Raw genomic sequence first — 17,420 nt, 5'->3', positions numbered from 1 at the left:
AAGCAAAATGGGGGTTGACGCGGCCCGCTGCAGCACCCTAGATATGGATTGTGAAAGGGGCCATTCTTTGTAAACGCCACTGCGCAGGACTATGCATGTCCCTCTCTTTTTAGCAGGTTTAGGTATTTTTCTGTTCTTTTTCGTCTTTCTCCGATGTACGAAGGCGGTGTAGCCTCCCACGGACCGCGGGTGTGCGTGCCTCTCCTCTGACGCTGGCGGAGCTCCTCCTAAATCCAGAACCGCAGGAGGTCCTCTCATGGCCGCATCCTGTACTGCAAGGCTGGCTTCTCCCTTCCCTCAAAGCGCCCTCCGCAGGCCCTCCAGCCCCGCTCTTGTGCTCCCTCCCCCCATCTCCCCTCCGACACCGAAGGTTCTAAGTCTAATGATTTTTTTTTATCATGGAGCGTGAACGCGACGTCTCTCTGAAAGGACGCGTAGGCGGGCGACGCCGGCGGCCTCCTCAGCCTGCCCTCCGACGCCCGCCGTTCCGTTGGCGTCCTTTTGACGTCGCCCTGGTCGCGTGAGGGTACGTGAGAAGGGGGAGTGCCGCTGTTGTTGTTATTGTTGTTGTTAAGGGATGGGGGTGAGGGTGCGCTCCGCGATCCGGGATGGGAAGTGAATCCTGGCGAGGAGCTGGAGAGGGAATCTTCCTCGGCCTCGCGCGCTCCTCGTTCTGCATCACCCCAATTGCATTCGTTATACCTGATTGTGTTTGGGTGCTCCCTCTCTCCGTCCTTCCTCTCTCCTCTCCTCCCCTCTCTCTTCTCTCTCTCTCCCTCCCTCCCTCCCCCTCTCTCTCCCTTCTCTCTCTCTCTCTCTCTCTCTCCTCTCTCTCTCCTCCCCTCTCTCTCTCTCTCTCGTCTCTCTCTCCTCCTCTCTGTCGTCTCTCTTTCTCCCCTTCTCTTTTGCTCCTCCTCTTCCTTTTCTCTTCTCTTCTTTCTTTTTTTCCTTCTTGCTCTTTCTCTTCTTCCTCTCTTTTTCTCTCTCTCTCTCTCTTTCTTCAAATCTCTCTCTCTCTCTCTCTCTCTCTCTCTCCCTCTCTCTCTCTCCTCTCTCTCTCTCTCTCTCTCTCCTCTCTCTTTCCCCTTTTCTCTCTCACTCTTTCCTTTCTCTTTCCTTCTCTCTCCTCTCTCTCTCTCTCTCTCTCTCTTCCTCTCTCTCTCTCTCTCTTCTCTCTCTCTCCTGCTCTTTTTCTCTCTCTCTTCTCCTCTCTCTCTCCCTCTTGCTCTCTCTCCTCTCTCTCTCTCTCTCTCTCTTCTTCTCTCTCTCTCTCTCTCTCTCTCCCCTCTCTGGGTCTCTCCATTTCTCTCTCTCTCCTCCCTCTCTCTCTCCTCTTGCTCTCTCCTCCTTCTCTCCTCTCTCTTTTCTCTCTCTCTTGCTCTCCCTCTCTCTCTCTTGCTCCTCTCTCTCCTCTCTCTCTCTTTTCTCTCTCTCTCTCTCTTCTCTCGTCTTCTCTCTCTCATCTCTCGTCCCCTCTGTCTCTCTCTCTCTCTCTCTCTCTCTCTCTCTCTCTCTCTCTCTCTCTCCCTTTTCCCTCTCCCTCTCCCTCTCCCTCTCCCTCCCCCTCCCTCCCTCCCTCCCTCCCTCCCCCCTTTCTCTCCCTGGCGTCTGACGTTGCGGTCATCCCTTAGCTTCATTGTGTTTGTGAATGGCGCGATTGGGCGCGCTTTCCTTCGGGGCGAGTGGGCGGCGTGAGAGTGTTGTAAGGCAGCGGGTGGGCGGGAGGAAAGGCTCAGGGCGATTGCGTGGGGCGGGGACCACGGATGGCAGCGGGACGGACGGCAGTGTGCCATCGTGTGCCAGATGCGCCTACACCTGTGTCGCACCTGAGCGCTGTTGTCAGTAGAACTCGAGCAGGTGTGCAAGGCACCTGTGTAAATTGCGGTCGAAAGTAAACAAAGCCACTTACAGCCGAGCACCAGAGCTTTTTAACGAGCGCGACAGACTTTTGCAAGTTCATGGGAGAGAGAGAGAGAGAGAGAGAGAGGGGGGGGGGGGGTTGCAGCACCAGATACCGCGTTGTCATGGACGCCCCCGCATCACTGCTCGTGACTTCTTGTTGCAGAGCCACTTGAGGACGGGCTCTCTTGCTCTTCGCTCCTCGCGAGCTCCCTTCCCCTCCTCTCCCCTTCCCTTCCCTTCCCTTCCCTTCCCTTCCCTTCCCTTCCCTTCCCTTCCCTTCCCTTCCCTCCTCTTTCTCGCTTATTCCTTCGTTCCCGGCCGTTCGTCGTCATTCAGCACGTTGATTTTTGACGAGGCACACGAGCTGTGAGCGAATGGGTAGCTGTGCTTGGTTGTGGATGAGGCAATATTTCGGGTTTGTGCATAGAAACTGCGGGTTCGTGCCCGGACGGAATTTCAGATGCGCCCAAACCATTCCTCTCTTCCTCCCCTTCCATCTAACCCAGCTCTCCCTCCACACCACTACTTCAACTAGGGTTGACCCAGCCAACACCCGCACACATCCACTATAGTATCGCGCCCAGTCGAGAGCACTGCCCGCTTCGGGAGCACGGCGACCAACGAGCCGGTGGCTTCCCGTGCAGGAGGATGGTCTCGTGGCTCCCCAGCCGGGCTTCCGCTTGTCCCTGTATGCAGTGCTAATGGAGATGAAACCCCACGCCTCCGTCGCCGCCCGTCGGCAGCTTGCGCTCTTCATCCCCGTGAGGGCATTGCGCTTCCAGAACCCGCTGGCGAGCCAGAGACTGAACTATGGCTCTCTCTGCACGCAGTCCGTGTGCACGACCCCGGGTGGCCGCGCGAAGGAGGGCGGCGGTTGGGACCTACTGTCTGACGGGGATCTAGCGGCACGGCTACCATCTGCGGGAATCCGTATCCCCGTCCACAATCGGGCTTCCTCGCAGCGCCAGAGAAGGCCGCTTCCGCCACGCACTTCCGCACTTTTCCCGCGCAACACACTTGCTCATTGCAAATCAAACTTGCTCGTTTCAGAGGCGTATGCGGGAGGCTCTGCGTACGCCTACGCCTGGGAGGAACACTGGTCGTGGTTTTTCGTGTTCAGGAAACCCACCTGACAACGACTTCTCGAACTAATTCTCTCCCGTCACACGGAACGGGACGGTTCCCTCGGGCGCCCGCACAGCCAGAGTGTTGCGGCCAGCGAATGGCGAAGTGGGCCTGAGTCTAGAGCGAGGGACCGTCACCGCTGCAGGTGGTGGAGGCGCCGCGATTCATTTGCAGCGTCAGTACTCTCCATGTGAGGCGCGATGGCACTGTACCCGCTACCATTTCCTCCTTGCCCCCCCCCCCCTCCCCGCCTCCCCTGTCGAGTTGGGCGCAAAGCTCCTCCGCTTCGGAGGAGGCCAGCTCGCCGCGACGCCCATCACGGGCAGCTTTCCGGAGGCGACTGTAGCTTCGCACACAAGGCTTTGCCACTGGACTCGATCCTGGGCCGTCTTCTTGCAGGCTTCCCTGCCACCCACCCGGGCCCCTGGCGGCGACGGCGGTGGCCGCGGCCCTTCGCCCACTCGCGATCTTTCTCTCATAGCAGTGTTGCCTCACTCATGCATACGGGAAATGCTCATGCTCTCTCTCTCTCTCTCTCTCTCTCTCTCTCTCTCTCTCTCTTCTCTCTCGTCTCTCTCCCCCCCTCCTCCTCTCTCTCTCTCTCTCTCTCTCTCTCTCTCTCCTCTGTATATAATATATATATATATATATATATATATATATATATATTGTATGTGTGGTGTGTATATATATATATATATATATATATATATATATATATATATATATATATATAATCATATTCACTCAATTCGTCCATATTGAGCTGTAGTTGCATGCACTTCAGATTCTTGTGCGTAGATGGGGGAAGCGACCCCCCTCCCCCGCCTACGCGCCCTAGCAAGTTCCTTCGGGTGCGACGCATCCTTTGCACTAACAATCCTTCGCTTCGTGACTCCGGAGCGCAGACAGAACAAAGAGGCGGCCACCCCTAACACGGCCTCAAGTGGGAGCGGAGAGCGGCCGAGCCTTCACTTCCCCGCCTCCGTTCGTGACGTCATCGCGTTGCCATGGCGACCCACCGCCAGGCCACAACGGCGAGCTGTCGCGGGGCCCGGCCCGGTCGATACTGCCCTCGTAGGAGGAGCAGCAGCAGGTCGCTTTGAGAAACATGGATTATTGATAATACCAACAACTTCACCCTCTCACAGCTATTAAATGACGGAGAGACGATAAGACTGGGAAAACAAGCTCAGCTAGTTTTTTTTTTTATTATTATTATTATTACTGCACGGGATCTTTTTCATTTATTTTTATGTCTTTAGTCTTACTCTTACATGATAACCATATTTCTTTCAGGTCGTTTGTGCAAGGTTCATGGGAGAACGTCTATAGTATGAAATTGCAAAATAAACTAAACAAAAATTAATACTTTATGAAGTCTTTGTTCGTTGTATTCTGCGATTCGTCTAGCTTGTAGAATACAAACCATGTGTAGGAATGCAAGAGAAGTTACAAAACGGAGACAGACTTCGCTTTCTTCCCCCGAAACAGAAACCAATGATGAACATAATTTGCTGATCTAACAGGATTTATTTTTCCGTTGCAGGGCACAGTATGATGGCATGGCTTGGGAGCGAGGGAAGGTAGCGGCGGCATGTCGTTGGTGGTTCACAAGTTGGTGCTCAGTCCTGATGGGGCAGCCGCCACCACGCAAACCCCCACACACCATGTCACCCTGGCTGCGTATGCTCACACTCGGTCAGTCAGGCGGCCGTCGGCTCTCCCTCCCCTGGCTGTAGGCAGCCTGGAGGCGAGGGGAGCTCTCTCTCTCTCTCTCTCTCTCTCTCTCTCTCTCTCTCTTTCTCTCTCTTTCTCTCTCTCTCTCTCTCTCTCTCTCTCTCTCTCTCTCTCTCTCTCTCTCTCTCTCTCTCTCTCTCTCTTCTCTCTCTCTCTCTCTCTCGTCTCTCTCTCTCTCTCTTGCATCTCTCTCCTCTCTCTCTTCTCTCTCTCTCTCTCTCTCTCTTGCCTTCTCTCTCTCTCTCTTGCCTCTCTCTCTCTCTCTTGCTCTCTCTCTCTCTCTCTTGCCTCTCTCTCTCTCTCCCTCTTGCCTCTCTCTCTCTCTCTCTCTCTCTCTGTCTCTGTCTCTTTTCTCTCTCTCTCTCTATCTCTCCCCCTCTCTCTTTCTTGCCTCTCTCTCTCTCTCTCCGCCTCTCTCTCTCTCTCTCGCCTCTCTCTCCTCTTCTCTCTCTCTCCCCTCTCTCCTCTCTCACTCTCTCTCCTTCTCATCTCTTCTCCTCTCTCTCTCTCTCTCTCTCTCTCTGTCCCTCTTCTCCTCTACCTGCCCACCTCTGTATCTTCATCTTTTCCCTATACTTAAAATTCTAATTGCAATAAAATTGCTTTAAATTCCTTTTTAAATTGTTCAAAACTTCATACTTATAGATATTAGTAGTGATTTAATGGAATGATATTGTTATACTAACTTCCTGCTTTTATCATACCCTAATTTAGTATTTCACCTTGAAACTCAATAAATGTAAAACCGGTAGCAAAGGAAAATTGCCAGAGAGATAGATAAGAAATTTTTATTTTTGAAATTTTAACACGGTGATAATGGTTGGCATGATTTCATAACTAGGAGAACATGGAGCATTAATGCAGATGGTACATAGTGGTGCTATAGCCAGCTTCATTTGCACCATGTTTTCACTGCAAGTTCATTGGCACACATATATTGAGGAGATATAGCTATGAGAATCTTACCTAAACATTAAAAAAAAGGAAAGAAAGGCAAGGATGGGTACATAATAAACCCATCCCTGGGCCTAGCAAGCTGCTTCAGAATGCTGTTTCCAGGGAATTGGGAAGTATCCTGACAACTTCTTTGGCAGAGAATATCCCTAGAGCATTAGTCATGAGTCCCTGCAGATCTCCTCCTGTGGCTTTTCTGTAACATCCTTTTCTTTCCCAACAGGTCAAATGTTGGAGATGCCATGGTCCGCTCTCCAGAAGGTCCTCCATGTGGCTCCATGAGTGCACATACCTCATCCTCACCTTACTCCTCCTCTTCATCATCATCATCCAAACACAGCTCCACCTACAACCTCCCTTTTGTTCTTCAAGACCACAACTATGGTGCCCCTCCCCCACCCACACCCCCACAGTCTCCCCCACCAGTACCCTGCTCCTCATCTTCATCCTCAGGCTCCTCCCCATACCAGCTCCCCCTACATCACCAGCCAGCTGTGCCCCATGCCAGTCTACAGGTGCCCTCCCAGCCTGGCTCCCAGAATCTCTTGCAACCCAAGACCCATTCCCACCCCCTCCACCACCACCCCTTGCACCACCCACAGGCAAGTGTGGCTGCCACCAGCCCCTCCCGGCCAGCCCACATGAGCCATGCAGGCCACGTACCCCCAGTTGTCTCGTCTGGCTCCTCCGTGCCCATCACTGGCCTGCTGACCTCGCATCCACTGAGCACAATGCCCCCACACCGGCAGCAGTTCATGCCCCATCCAAAGACCAGTATGTTCCCTTCACCCCACATCCCTCCTCCCCCGGTAGAGCTGCTTCAGTCCCCTACTACAGTGGCTGTGGCTGCTCCGCCCTCCAGCACGGGGGCTGAGACAGATGACGACTCCCGTCTGAGTGATCGCAGTTCCTCCGTAGGACCCTCTGGGGAGGAGACAGAGACTGCTCCAGAGGGGGAGGGGGACGAGCAGCCTGTAGATGACTCCATTACACGCTGTGTCTGTGATTTTGCCCATGATGATGGATACATGATCCAATGCGACAGATGCTTGTAAGTTTTTAAGCATATGTAGGTTAGGTTGGACATTGTGAATATGCAGTTCCATTGGTAGAGAACAGTACAGTTTTTAAAAGAGAGGGATCTATTGCATTATATGATTATTACTTCTGTAATAACGTCCATTAATAACTCTTTAATTTGCAGTGTTTGGCAGCATGTGGACTGCATGGAGATTGATCGTAAAAACATACCTGATGAGTACCTGTGTGAGGCCTGTGAGCCCAGAATGATAGACCGGTTTAAAGCTCGTGCTTTACAGATACGCAGAAGACAGGAGATCAAAGCTCATCTGGCCAGGTGAGAAATGGTGCTTGGCCTTTAAATGACATAGCCAATGAAGGTAGCTTTTAAACTTGGGAATAATCACAGACTTGCGTTTCATAGCCTTTTGTCTTGCAGGCTCTCTTCGTCAGACTCAGATGATAACATGCCCATGTGCAATAAAAGTCGTGCTTCACTTGGCAAAGTGCAGGAGAGAAAAGTGGTAAAGAAAAAGAAGGTGAAGCAGATAAAGGACATGAAGAATGGCCGGAAAGGTCCTCTCTCCTTGCTCAAGAAAAGCAGCTCAGTCTCCTGCAACAACAACATTGTTCCCGGTTCTGAGGAGAGAGACAGGAGAATGCTGGTCAAAACACGCAGAGTGAGTGACATGCTGAAGAAATGCTTCTGTGCAGTTTCCACCAGAAAAGATATTTGCATTGACAAGAAAAATTGAAGGGTTCATTATTTGGCTAAATGTTTTAGTAATACTTCTAATTTACATTTGGTACATGTGTGTGTAAATTCTCCCTTCTTTGTTCCTTATTGTTTTTTTTATTAAATATTACTGCTCTCCACTGAAAAGACTGAACCGAGTCTCACCCTTACAGCGGAAGAGCAGCAGCATGAGTGGCGGTGAAGGTGTGAGTGATGACTCGTGTGGGGGCCCAGTAGAGAGACTTCGGGCCTGGGTAGAGGGCTATGAGGTGGCTGTCACCAACCACTATTCTCCTGAACTGCGTGCACGAGTCCAAGCTGCACGCATCAATGGAGTGTCACCTGACCTGCGGGCGTCCACCCAGGGAGCTGTCCTGGGACACCGCTGCAAGGTGGTGGAGAATCCCAGTCCCTTGCTGGATGTGTTTGACAGTAAGGTAAGAAACTAATTACATTGCAACTGTTGACTGTTATAAATTCTTTATTGATGACAGTAGACAGAACTAATGTCTCTTTCTTATTTTAGATCCTGGTAGCTGCTACTAGACTCACTGTCAACACTGCTATCACGGAGTTTCAAGGGAAGTACCTGTTAGCATCCCAGTGGAATGCACAACAACCAGTGATGGGTCAGCAGTACCTGCCCTATGTCCTACAGTACCACATGCCAAAGGAGGGCCTAACTGTGTGCGTGGATGCCAGAACATATGGCAATGATGCCAGATTCACTCGCAGATCATGCAGACCAAATGCAGAGGTAAGTTGCAGAGTAGTTACAAAGGAAAGGTTGTTAACCCTATTAGTATCTAATTTGACTTTAGATGTGTAATTTTAAAGTGTAATCAGAAGGCTGGTAATTAACTCTGCTGATACCAGCTGCTTTTGAATATCCTTTGCACAGATTGCAATTTTGTCAAATTTACTGATCTGACACTGCAGCTTCAGGAGAAGTCAGAGCAGTTGGGTGTGAATCTAATTTGGTACCAGTATTTTTGCTTGCATTGGACCTCAGCTCTTTCTTAGTTGGCTCCACTTTCACACTGTTGAGTGAGCTGCCACATTACTGTGGTTGTGATTAGCAACTTCCCATATTTATTATGGCTCTTGTATGTTAAATAAAGACTCCCATTTCCATAGAATTGCAATGTTGTGTGTGTCTGTATTTCTATCTGTGTCTATGTTAGTTATAGTATTTGTTAAACTATTTCCATGAACTTTTTTTCTTATATGATTAAAATTCTAAAACTATTTGTAGTTTTAGCATTTTCAGTAACTTAATTTATTTACTTTCCTTATGAATCAGATTCGGCATGTGGTAGAAAGAGGGTCCCTACACCTGTACCTGGTAGCAACAAGAGACATTGAAGAGGCAGAGGAAGTTACTTTAGCCTTAGAAACGGCCAATTCCACTTTAGATCTTGTCTGCTGTCTGTCGGAGGAACATGATTGCAACGCTCCCCATTCCCAAAAGGTGGAGGCCTCATCACCAGTGCATAATCCTCCACATAAAAAGAATGGGCTTCTAAAGTAAGGCTCTTTATCTATTCTTGCACCCATTTTGTGTTGAAGATATATTTGTGTTCAGAATATACCCAAGATATTAGAATTTAAGCTTTTTAGCCTTTGTTTTGAGAATATTGCCATACTTTCTAGCAACAAGAAGACAATAAAGAAGCAACAGCTCCAGCTGCAACTGCGGCCAAATAAAAGAACCACATCCACCGAGAGCAGAAGCAGCGATAATCTGACCACTACCACTTGTCAGAGCACAACCCCCGTCACGCCTGTCAAGCAAAGGCGTGTGTCAGGCTGTGGCAAGTCACCTGCCAAGTCCCCGTGTGTGTCAGCCTCCAGTTCCCCTGAAGAGCTCGGTAAGGACGTTGTAGTGAGCGCACCCCCTACCTTGGCCGTGACACCTGAGACCCCCAAGGCCATGGACAAACAGCAGCAGCAGAAGATGACACGTGAGGAGAGGAAGATCGCTGCATACATGAAGGCTTTTGAGAGGATGGAGAAGGCTGCACAGAGGAGACAGGAGATGGAGAAGAAGAAGGAAGAGGATAAGAGCAGGGATCCCAAAGATAAGGAAAAGAAGCACTGTGATGGGGATGAGGAGGACTGGGAGAAGACCAGCAGTGCTGATGAGGGCAACAGAAATACACCTGCGACAGAGAGAAGCAGAAGAAAAGGGTAAGTGTTTGGGGCTTGCAAGGGAGGCCATGTTTATGATGGCTGTGATAGAATTTCCAGGGCTGAACCAGTTGTGGTTTGAATAGTGTCAACTTATTTCCTCTCCATTTAGATTGGATTTCCATTTTGTCTTTTACCTTCCCAACAGAAAAAAGGGGCGTGGGAAAGGCAGCCCCCAGAAGCGCAATCATCGCCTGGACACAACGGCTTCTGACTTGACTGGTGATGAGAGCAGTTGTGCCTCTGTGGGTCTCATGTCTCCCTTGGGGGGCTCTGTTGAGGGCATTGCTCTCAATTTCAACTCTCCTCCATCAGGAAATTCAAATGTCATGGGGTTCAGGTAAGCTCAAATTACTTTTCAACAATGATTATTATTATGAAGATGAAATTTCAGTTGATATATAGGTAAAAAATAAAGAAATAAAATCATAATTGTAATGGTTCCAGATTTCCCAAAACCAAGAAAGCACTTATGAATGAATGGCTAAATGAGACCGTAGACCCGGTGATGCCCGTGGGCAGCCCAAGCGGGGTAACAGAGGTGCATTCAACAGGCGTGCCCACGTGCTATATGCGGTCGCCAGCCACCCCACTCAGAAGGTCAACATCTGTGAACCAGGTGGTCTCAGGGACAGTCCTCAACTTGGACTTGCCAGGTGGCTCAGCTAAGAAACGGTGGCTTAGACAGGCCATCAGTGAGGAGACTGAATCACCCCAGCTCAATGGCCTGTGCCCCAGTCCCAACAGCAGACCAGGTAGGTGCATGGTAGCTGAATGTGTCTAGTATCCAGTTCATTCATTTCTTGTCATGTTTCCTTGATAGTATTTCATTAATGCTCTTCCTTCTCCTAAAGATAGTCCTTCCCAACAGATTCCCCAACTGGAGGAGATTACATAACACCCCTAAAAAAGCGCAGGCTGGCCAGAGAGTCCATGTCATCAGAGCAGTCGTCAACTCCCCCTTCAACACCTGTCCACTCCACCAGCATGGAGGAGGACAAGATGATGGAGGAGGTTGGTGGCCCTTTTTGCCTTGAAAATTTGGGATTGGATTTTTCTTCATGTTTTATTGATGATATACTTGCATTATTTAGAGAATTCTTGTTTTCAGTTTCCAACAGTTTTCTGTTTTACTCTAATGACAATAAGAGTTATGTGATTGAAAATAGAAATCTTGCACTTTGATCAATGCTGGTGCAAATGACTTATTAAGACCTGGCTCATTTCAGATGGAAGCTGAGTTAGCAGCTGGAGGTGTGGTCAAGATCAAGTGTGAGGAGGAGAGCATTGCAGAAGACCAGTCCTTGCTGGGGGAGGACCACACCGGGGATGCAGCAGATACCAAAGATAGCTTGGGTGTGGGAAAGAGAGAGGAGGAAGATGATGACAGGGAAGAGGAACTCATCATTGGGGAGGAAGAGAAGATCTCAAACTTGAAAGACAGAGGAAGGACTTTCACCTGCAGTACAGCTGATTTGAGATTTGAAAAGGAAAGTAGAAGAAACATTATAAAAGAGGCAGATTTTGATCTAACTGATAGTGCATTAAAGACAGACATTCCCTTGTGTTTGTCATCTCCGAAGATCTGCAAAGAGAGAGAAGAAAAGGAAGGTGTAGAAGAGGATGGTGAGCAGGAGGAGGAGGAGGAGGATGATAAGGAGGACCAAGAAGAGGAGGAGGAGGAAGAGGCAACATCCAGCAGAGAAGAAGAATGTGAAGTCAAGCGGAGAAAGAAGCAGGCTGGCTGGAGAAGAAAAAAGAGGCAGCAAGCCCTTTCCAAGAGGGAGAGAAAACAAGCGTTTAGCACAAAGAAGAAAAACACAAAGAGAGAGAGACATGAAGAAGAACTGAAAAGCAAAAAGGAAGATTCACTCGTAGTCAAAGAAGAGAGCACTCAGGAAACACCAGTTGGAAAGAGGGAAAGTGATGTGGGATGTGGTGGTATAAGTGAGGAAAGTATAGATGAAAGAACACCAAAGGAAGAGGGAGAAATAGATAGAATTACCGGTGAGAAAGTGGAGGAGAAGGTAGAAAGAAAAGGAGTGGATGTGAAGAGTGGAATAGGTGAAACAGATGGAAATCCTGAACCAGCTTTCAGAGGTGCACCAAAAGCAGGAGAGGTTGGCTCTGTGAAACTAGAGACTCAGGGGAAGATGATCAAGAGTGAGAGTGGGGGAGACACTGCTGAGTGTGCAAGCAGTTTTCAGAAAATAGTGAAAAATGAACTTGAAAGCGTAATTGCAACTGATTGTAGAATTATTGTGAAAAAAGAAAAAGAAGTCTCAGAAGAGATGAGTGATGAGGGGAGTGATGAGAGAACAGAGAATGTTGGGAACAAAGAGGAAAAAACTCCCACCCAGTGTTCCAAGCCAGAGAGAAAGCAAAGTTCAAAGAAACCTATTAGTGTGAAAATGGAAGCACCTTACGATGAACAGGTCGAGAAGGAGGCTGTGCAGGAAAAGCCAGAAATATTTGTAGGTGAGGTTGTAGGGAGAAGAGAGCAAACAGACAGTAGTAGTGAGAGGGAGGAGCAAGGAAAAGAGCCTGTGAGGGCAGATGTGCATCATTGCATGGTTGTGAAGGAAGGGAGTACAAAAACTAATGCTAAGGCAGAACAGGTGCTGTCAAGAGAAACGTGTATAAAGCAAGAAGTAGAGGTGAATGTACAGTTTAATGCTAGTGTTAAGATTGAAGAAAGGGACAACATTCCTCAAACCCAAAGTCAAGACAGTGAAGAAACAGAGGTGGTAGAGTGCATTCCCAAAACCGCTAAGGAATCATCTGCACCAGAGGAGGTGCTGCAACAAGAAAATTCCCTCAGTCTGGTGTGTAGTCCAAGCTCCTCAGTTTTGCAGGGGAGAAGACGGAGCACACAGTCAGATTCAGATGACGTGCCAATCGTCGAGAGAGCACAGACACCTGAAGACTTCCATCGCAAGGCCTCAGAACCTAAAGGTCCCAGAACACCCGAGGGGCCAGCACCCACGAGCCCTGAGGAATTGGCACTGATGCCCGAAAGTCCCAGAACACCTGAGTCATGCAGTACAGGACAAGGCCGGAGTCCAGAGAGGGAGGCAAGTCCTGAGCGAACTTCAAGAGCAAGGGTGCGAGGGCCTTGCACTCCTCCTTCAACTCCACCTCCACAACAAGATGACTCACTCGACGGGGAGTCAGAGCGTGAGAGAGAGCAACAGGATGACTGTGATAAGTCCACCAAATCAGCATTGCATGCCAAAGCAGCACCTGTGAAAAGAAAGGTGACTTTAGTGGCATAGAGTTTTGTAGTTTTTCTTATCTTATTTCTTTCTTTTTTCTTTTTATTCATTTTTTATTTTGTTCTTTTATGAGTAGATTGATTTATGTGAAAAAAAAAAAAAAAAAATTGTATAATTATTACATTTTGCAATAAGTGGAATGAGGGAGTTAGTAAATTTGAGAATTTCTGACCAATGTGAATTTATGGAAACATGATTTTGCTATACATAACTGTACACGGTTGTTAACATGGTTTTCATGTCCCCCTCCCCCGTACAGTTGTCTATTTTGGAATACCGTAAACGAAAGAGTGTCAGCAGTGAAAGCGAAACAAGGGGAGCAAACGGCCCACGCGACCAGTCTCCGCCTCCCCTTCCTCCTCCTCCTGGTGCCTCGGGAGCCCCTCTGGCAGACACGAGTGGCTCCTGCGCCCCCAGCCCGGTGACCCTCCCTTCAGCCAGCACCACACAGGAACTCCTAAGCTCCCCCTCAGCTGCATCGCCAGCCAAAGGCTCCTGTGCCAGTGCAGTAGATTCTTCACCTGATCTCAGTCTTTCTCCCATTCGACCCTTGTCCCTGTCATTACCGGCTGTACTTGATGACAAACTTACCAAAGATGAAGGGAAAAGAGGTGAGGTGCACTTCCTTTGGGTTTTTTCTTTGATTCATTCAGTATGATTGTTTTATAAGGAGTTTTTGTGATTATTATTCATGGAAATTCTCAAGAATGCACTCTTTCTAGAGTATTATTTTCATGGATTGTACACTAAGTTTTCTGAAAATAGTGCTGCATATTGCAGAAGTGGAGAGTACCACCCAACGTGGAGATGCTGCAGCTGAAGTCAGTAAAGACATCATTGGGAGTTCAAAGAACAACACAGGTATTGTGGCCACTTCCTTGCCAGGCATTACAACAAGCACAGCCACAGCTCCCACTGGCACTGCCTCACAGGATGTCAAGTGGAATGCTGCACCAACACTTCTGGAAAGACAAAGGGAAAATCTCACAGCCAGGCTGCGCAGGGAGTTCGGCTTGTGCATATCTGATGATGATGAAGACAAATCTGGTGAGTGCTGTAGTTGGCTCAGTGTACTAAAGTAAGAAGTGCTGTGCATATATATTTTATTTTCTTAAACTTTCAATGTTCAGCAAGTGTGTATATACAGTCTGACTGACTTAAAACTTAGAACATTGAAATACACATGCAGAGACAATATCCAGACACAAAAATGTTGTAAGACTCTATTTTTGTGTGAATGATTTAACCCTTTGCCGACGGGTAGCATTTACGCACATGCCATGGCATGGCGGGACCATCTGCTGGGGGCACGTGCGCACATGCCATAGTGTATGTATGGACATGCCATGAGTTTTTTTGTTACAATCATGGCAAAAGATTATTTTTCTGCCAGTGGAAGTGTGATTAAGTCGTTTTAAACACTCATTTTTACCATGGAAAAAAAAGAAAAAAAGAAAAAAAAAAGAAAAAAAAAAGACGATTTCAACTCCATGATGCCGCACACTGCTTATTTTATTTGGACTATAGACCAAATAATGATCAACTATGGAGTCTATATAAAAAAAATATCCTTCAGTCTCGATTTATTAGGAAGTATGGCAAGTAGAGACTTTAGAAAATAATGAAAACTGAAAATACAACATATCTTCGTAGTATTATGAAGAAACAGCATGGGATGCTGGTATTTGGCATGAGTGGTCGCATATGCTAGGGCAACGATATAAGCGCCCCGGCAGCGAGGCCTTGGCCTCTGTGAATACTACTGAATACTAATTGCTATGGATAGTTCAGTACTAATCAAACTTGTTTGATTAGTTGGTGTCCCCACCCCCCTTGCAACCCTTTGCATTTTAATATATTAAGTTTTTAGTGAAATACAATCATGTTATTGCTATTCTTGTAATTGAAATAGTTACTGTTTTTGTTTTAATTGGTGTCATTTTTATAATTAGTTATTGACTATTAATTATCATCATTATTATTCTTAACCCTTTCCCGACGGATAGTATTCATAGTGGCCCGGGCCCCGCTGCTGCGGGCTTATATCATCGCCCTAGCATGCGCAACCGCTCATGCCAAATACCAGCATCCCTTGCTGTTTTTTCGTAATACTAGGCACATTTGTTGTATTTTCAGTTATCATTATTTTCTAAAGTCTCTACTTGCCATATTTCCTGATAAATCAAGACTGAAGGATATTTTTGTTGTTATATAGACTCTATAGTTGATAATTTTTCGCTCTATAATCTGAATAAAATAAGCCGTGTGTGGCATCATGGAGTTGAAATTTTGTTGTTGTTGTTGTTGTTGCATGGTAAAAATGAGAAAGAGTTAAAAATTACTTAATCACATTTTCAGTGGCAGAAAAATAATATTTTGTCGTGATTGTAACAAAAAAAAACTCATGGCATATCCATACATACACCATGGCATGTACATACATGCCCCGGCAGATAGTCCCGCCATGCCATGGCATGTACGTACATGCCACCCGTCGGCAAAGGGTTAATAACTAGTATTCAGTTAGTAGTAGTAGTAATAGTAGTGGCAGTAGCAGTAGCAATACATATTTTTTTTCCATCCATGTGTTTTCCAGTCATGTGTCTGCAGAAGCACATGCATTCAGTGTATTTGTTTTGGTATTAAGTATTTTTGGTAAGATATACTTTGAGGAGAATATCTTATTAGGTTTCATCATCCCATTTTATTTCTGTCTATTAAAAAGAAATTATTGTGATTTCTCTGCTTATGTCATTTATGATTCTGAATACTAAGATAACATTGTGGATATTATGAAGGCAATTTTCTTGTTCATATCAAGTAGCTGCCCATTTGCTTAGCTTTAGAGTCAGCACCCAGAGAGTGCATCTTCCCCTAGGAGAGAGAGAGAGAGAGTGTGCGTGCGTGCGTGTGCGTGTGCGGTGTGTGTGTGTGAGAGAGAGAGAGAGAATCTCTCTCTCTCTCTCTCTCTCTCTCTCTCTCTCTCTCTCTCTCTCTCTCTCTCTCTCTCTCTTCTCTCTCTCTTCCTCCTCCCTCTCTCTCTCTCTTTCCTCCCCTCCTCTCTCCCTCCCCTCCCTCTCTCCCTCCTTCCCTTTCCTTCCCACCCTTTCTCCCTCTCTTCCTCTCTCCTTTCTCTCCTCCTCCCCCCTCCCTCTCTCTCTCCTCCTCTCCTCATCTCTTCTCTTCCTCTCTCTCTCTCTCTCTTTCTCTTTTCTCTCTCTGTGTATGTTTGTATGTGCCTGTGTGTGTGTTGTCCTCTCTCTCCTCTCTCTCTCTCTCTCTCTCCTCTCTCCTCCTCTTCTCTCTCTCTCTCTCTCTCTCTCTCTTCTCTCTCTCTCTCTCTCGTCTCTCCTCCTCTTCTCTCCTCTCTCTCTCCTCTCTCTCTCTCTCTCTAGGTATGTATCCTCTGTGTGTGTGTGTGTGTGTGTGTGTTGTGTGTTGTGTGTGTGTGTGTGTTGTGTGTGTGTGTGTGTGTGTGTGTGTGTGTGTGTGTGTGTGTGTCTCTCTCTCTCTCTCCTCTCTCTCCCCCGTCTCTCTCTCTCTCTCTCTCTCTCTCTCTCTCCTCTCTCTATATATATATATATATATATATATATATATATATATATATATATATATATATATGTATATATATGTATCTGTTTATATGTATCTATCTATGTATGGGTGTGGGTGGGTGCTTGCTGGCCATATTCATGGAAGTTCCAGTTGACAGCCTGCCATCACTTGGTCTGGGAAATTCCCTGGCCATCATCCACCCAAATTGCTTTGCCTTCCTAGTGATAAGTTCATGCAGTTATTTTTTCTGAATTTGCCTTGATGTGTGTCCATAGTGTAAGTTGCCTTGATGTGGGATTTTTCGATTTCATTTATTTACATTTAATTCTTTTACTAACTGATGGTATCCTTGGGCTCAGGGCTGCGGTTGGGCTGTGTGAGTGTTGTCGGGCGTCCATCTCCTCCCTTGCTTCCCCCTCCCGGTACCTTGATCTCATCACCCCTTTCGCCGCGGGGCAGAAAGCCTTCAGGGCACCAGGCTGGGACAGGTAGTTCTTACAAAATGCTTTATTTTTTGTTTATTTATTTTTATTATTTTTTTTTAAGTAGTATAAGTAGTAGTAATATTGTTTTACATGTTTTAAACCTTTTCCAAGTGTTATATGTCTGGTGTGTGTTTTGTAATCTTATTTTTGTTTGCACACTGGGTATGGGAAAAAGGTTAAAACAAGAATATAGATATTCATTACAGTAGATGCATATTTCAAAACATTTACATAAATTTTGCTTCAAGAACTTTAAGTGAAATGGATGATGAACTAATGATACCAATAAATGTACCATTAGCCATGCTTATGGCAAATTCTTTATTTTTAAAATTATTTTACTCACTGGAACTGTCAAATAAATTGTTGTGAATATTTTTTTATTTAGTTAGAATGTTGATTTTGTCCTGAATCACAATTTAAACAAAGTTTGGT

The 17,420-nt window shown here is 47.0% G+C and overlaps 1 protein-coding gene across 6 annotated transcripts in view; it reads left to right on the top strand.

Annotated features, from left to right (window-relative positions):
• The window catches only part of LOC119574930, a 38,592-nt gene that overhangs the window by 18,982 nt on the left and 2,190 nt on the right, over positions 1–17,420 (top strand). Inside the window, exons 2-16 of one of the 6 annotated variants that reach the window (XM_037922208.1) lie at positions 4,577–4,728; positions 5,945–6,772; positions 6,926–7,078; positions 7,181–7,421; positions 7,651–7,914; positions 8,004–8,234; positions 8,781–9,004; positions 9,131–9,667; positions 9,816–10,007; positions 10,115–10,422; positions 10,539–10,681; positions 10,897–12,924; positions 13,202–13,553; positions 13,723–13,989; positions 16,860–16,988. In XM_037922208.1, coding sequence (XP_037778136.1) covers positions 4,625–4,728; positions 5,945–6,772; positions 6,926–7,078; positions 7,181–7,421; positions 7,651–7,914; positions 8,004–8,234; positions 8,781–9,004; positions 9,131–9,667; positions 9,816–10,007; positions 10,115–10,422; positions 10,539–10,681; positions 10,897–12,924; positions 13,202–13,553; positions 13,723–13,989; positions 16,860–16,988 — 6,001 coding nt within the window. In that variant the 5' untranslated portion in view covers positions 4,577–4,624. Of the gene's footprint in view, positions 1–4,571; positions 4,729–5,944; positions 6,773–6,925; positions 7,079–7,150; positions 7,422–7,650; positions 7,915–8,003; positions 8,235–8,780; positions 9,005–9,130; positions 9,668–9,815; positions 10,008–10,114; positions 10,423–10,538; positions 10,682–10,896; positions 12,925–13,201; positions 13,554–13,722; positions 13,990–16,859; positions 16,989–17,420 lie in introns of all 6 variants that reach the window. The other 5 variants (XM_037922207.1, XM_037922206.1, XM_037922204.1 and 2 more) reach the window with 5 other exon arrangements.

This window comes from Penaeus monodon, chromosome 7 (assembly GCF_015228065.2).
Source record: "Penaeus monodon isolate SGIC_2016 chromosome 7, NSTDA_Pmon_1, whole genome shotgun sequence".
Lineage (NCBI taxonomy): Eukaryota > Metazoa > Arthropoda > Malacostraca > Decapoda > Penaeidae > Penaeus > Penaeus monodon.
Note: the sequence above shows the minus strand (reverse complement) of the source record. Positions and strands in the feature narration are given on the sequence as shown.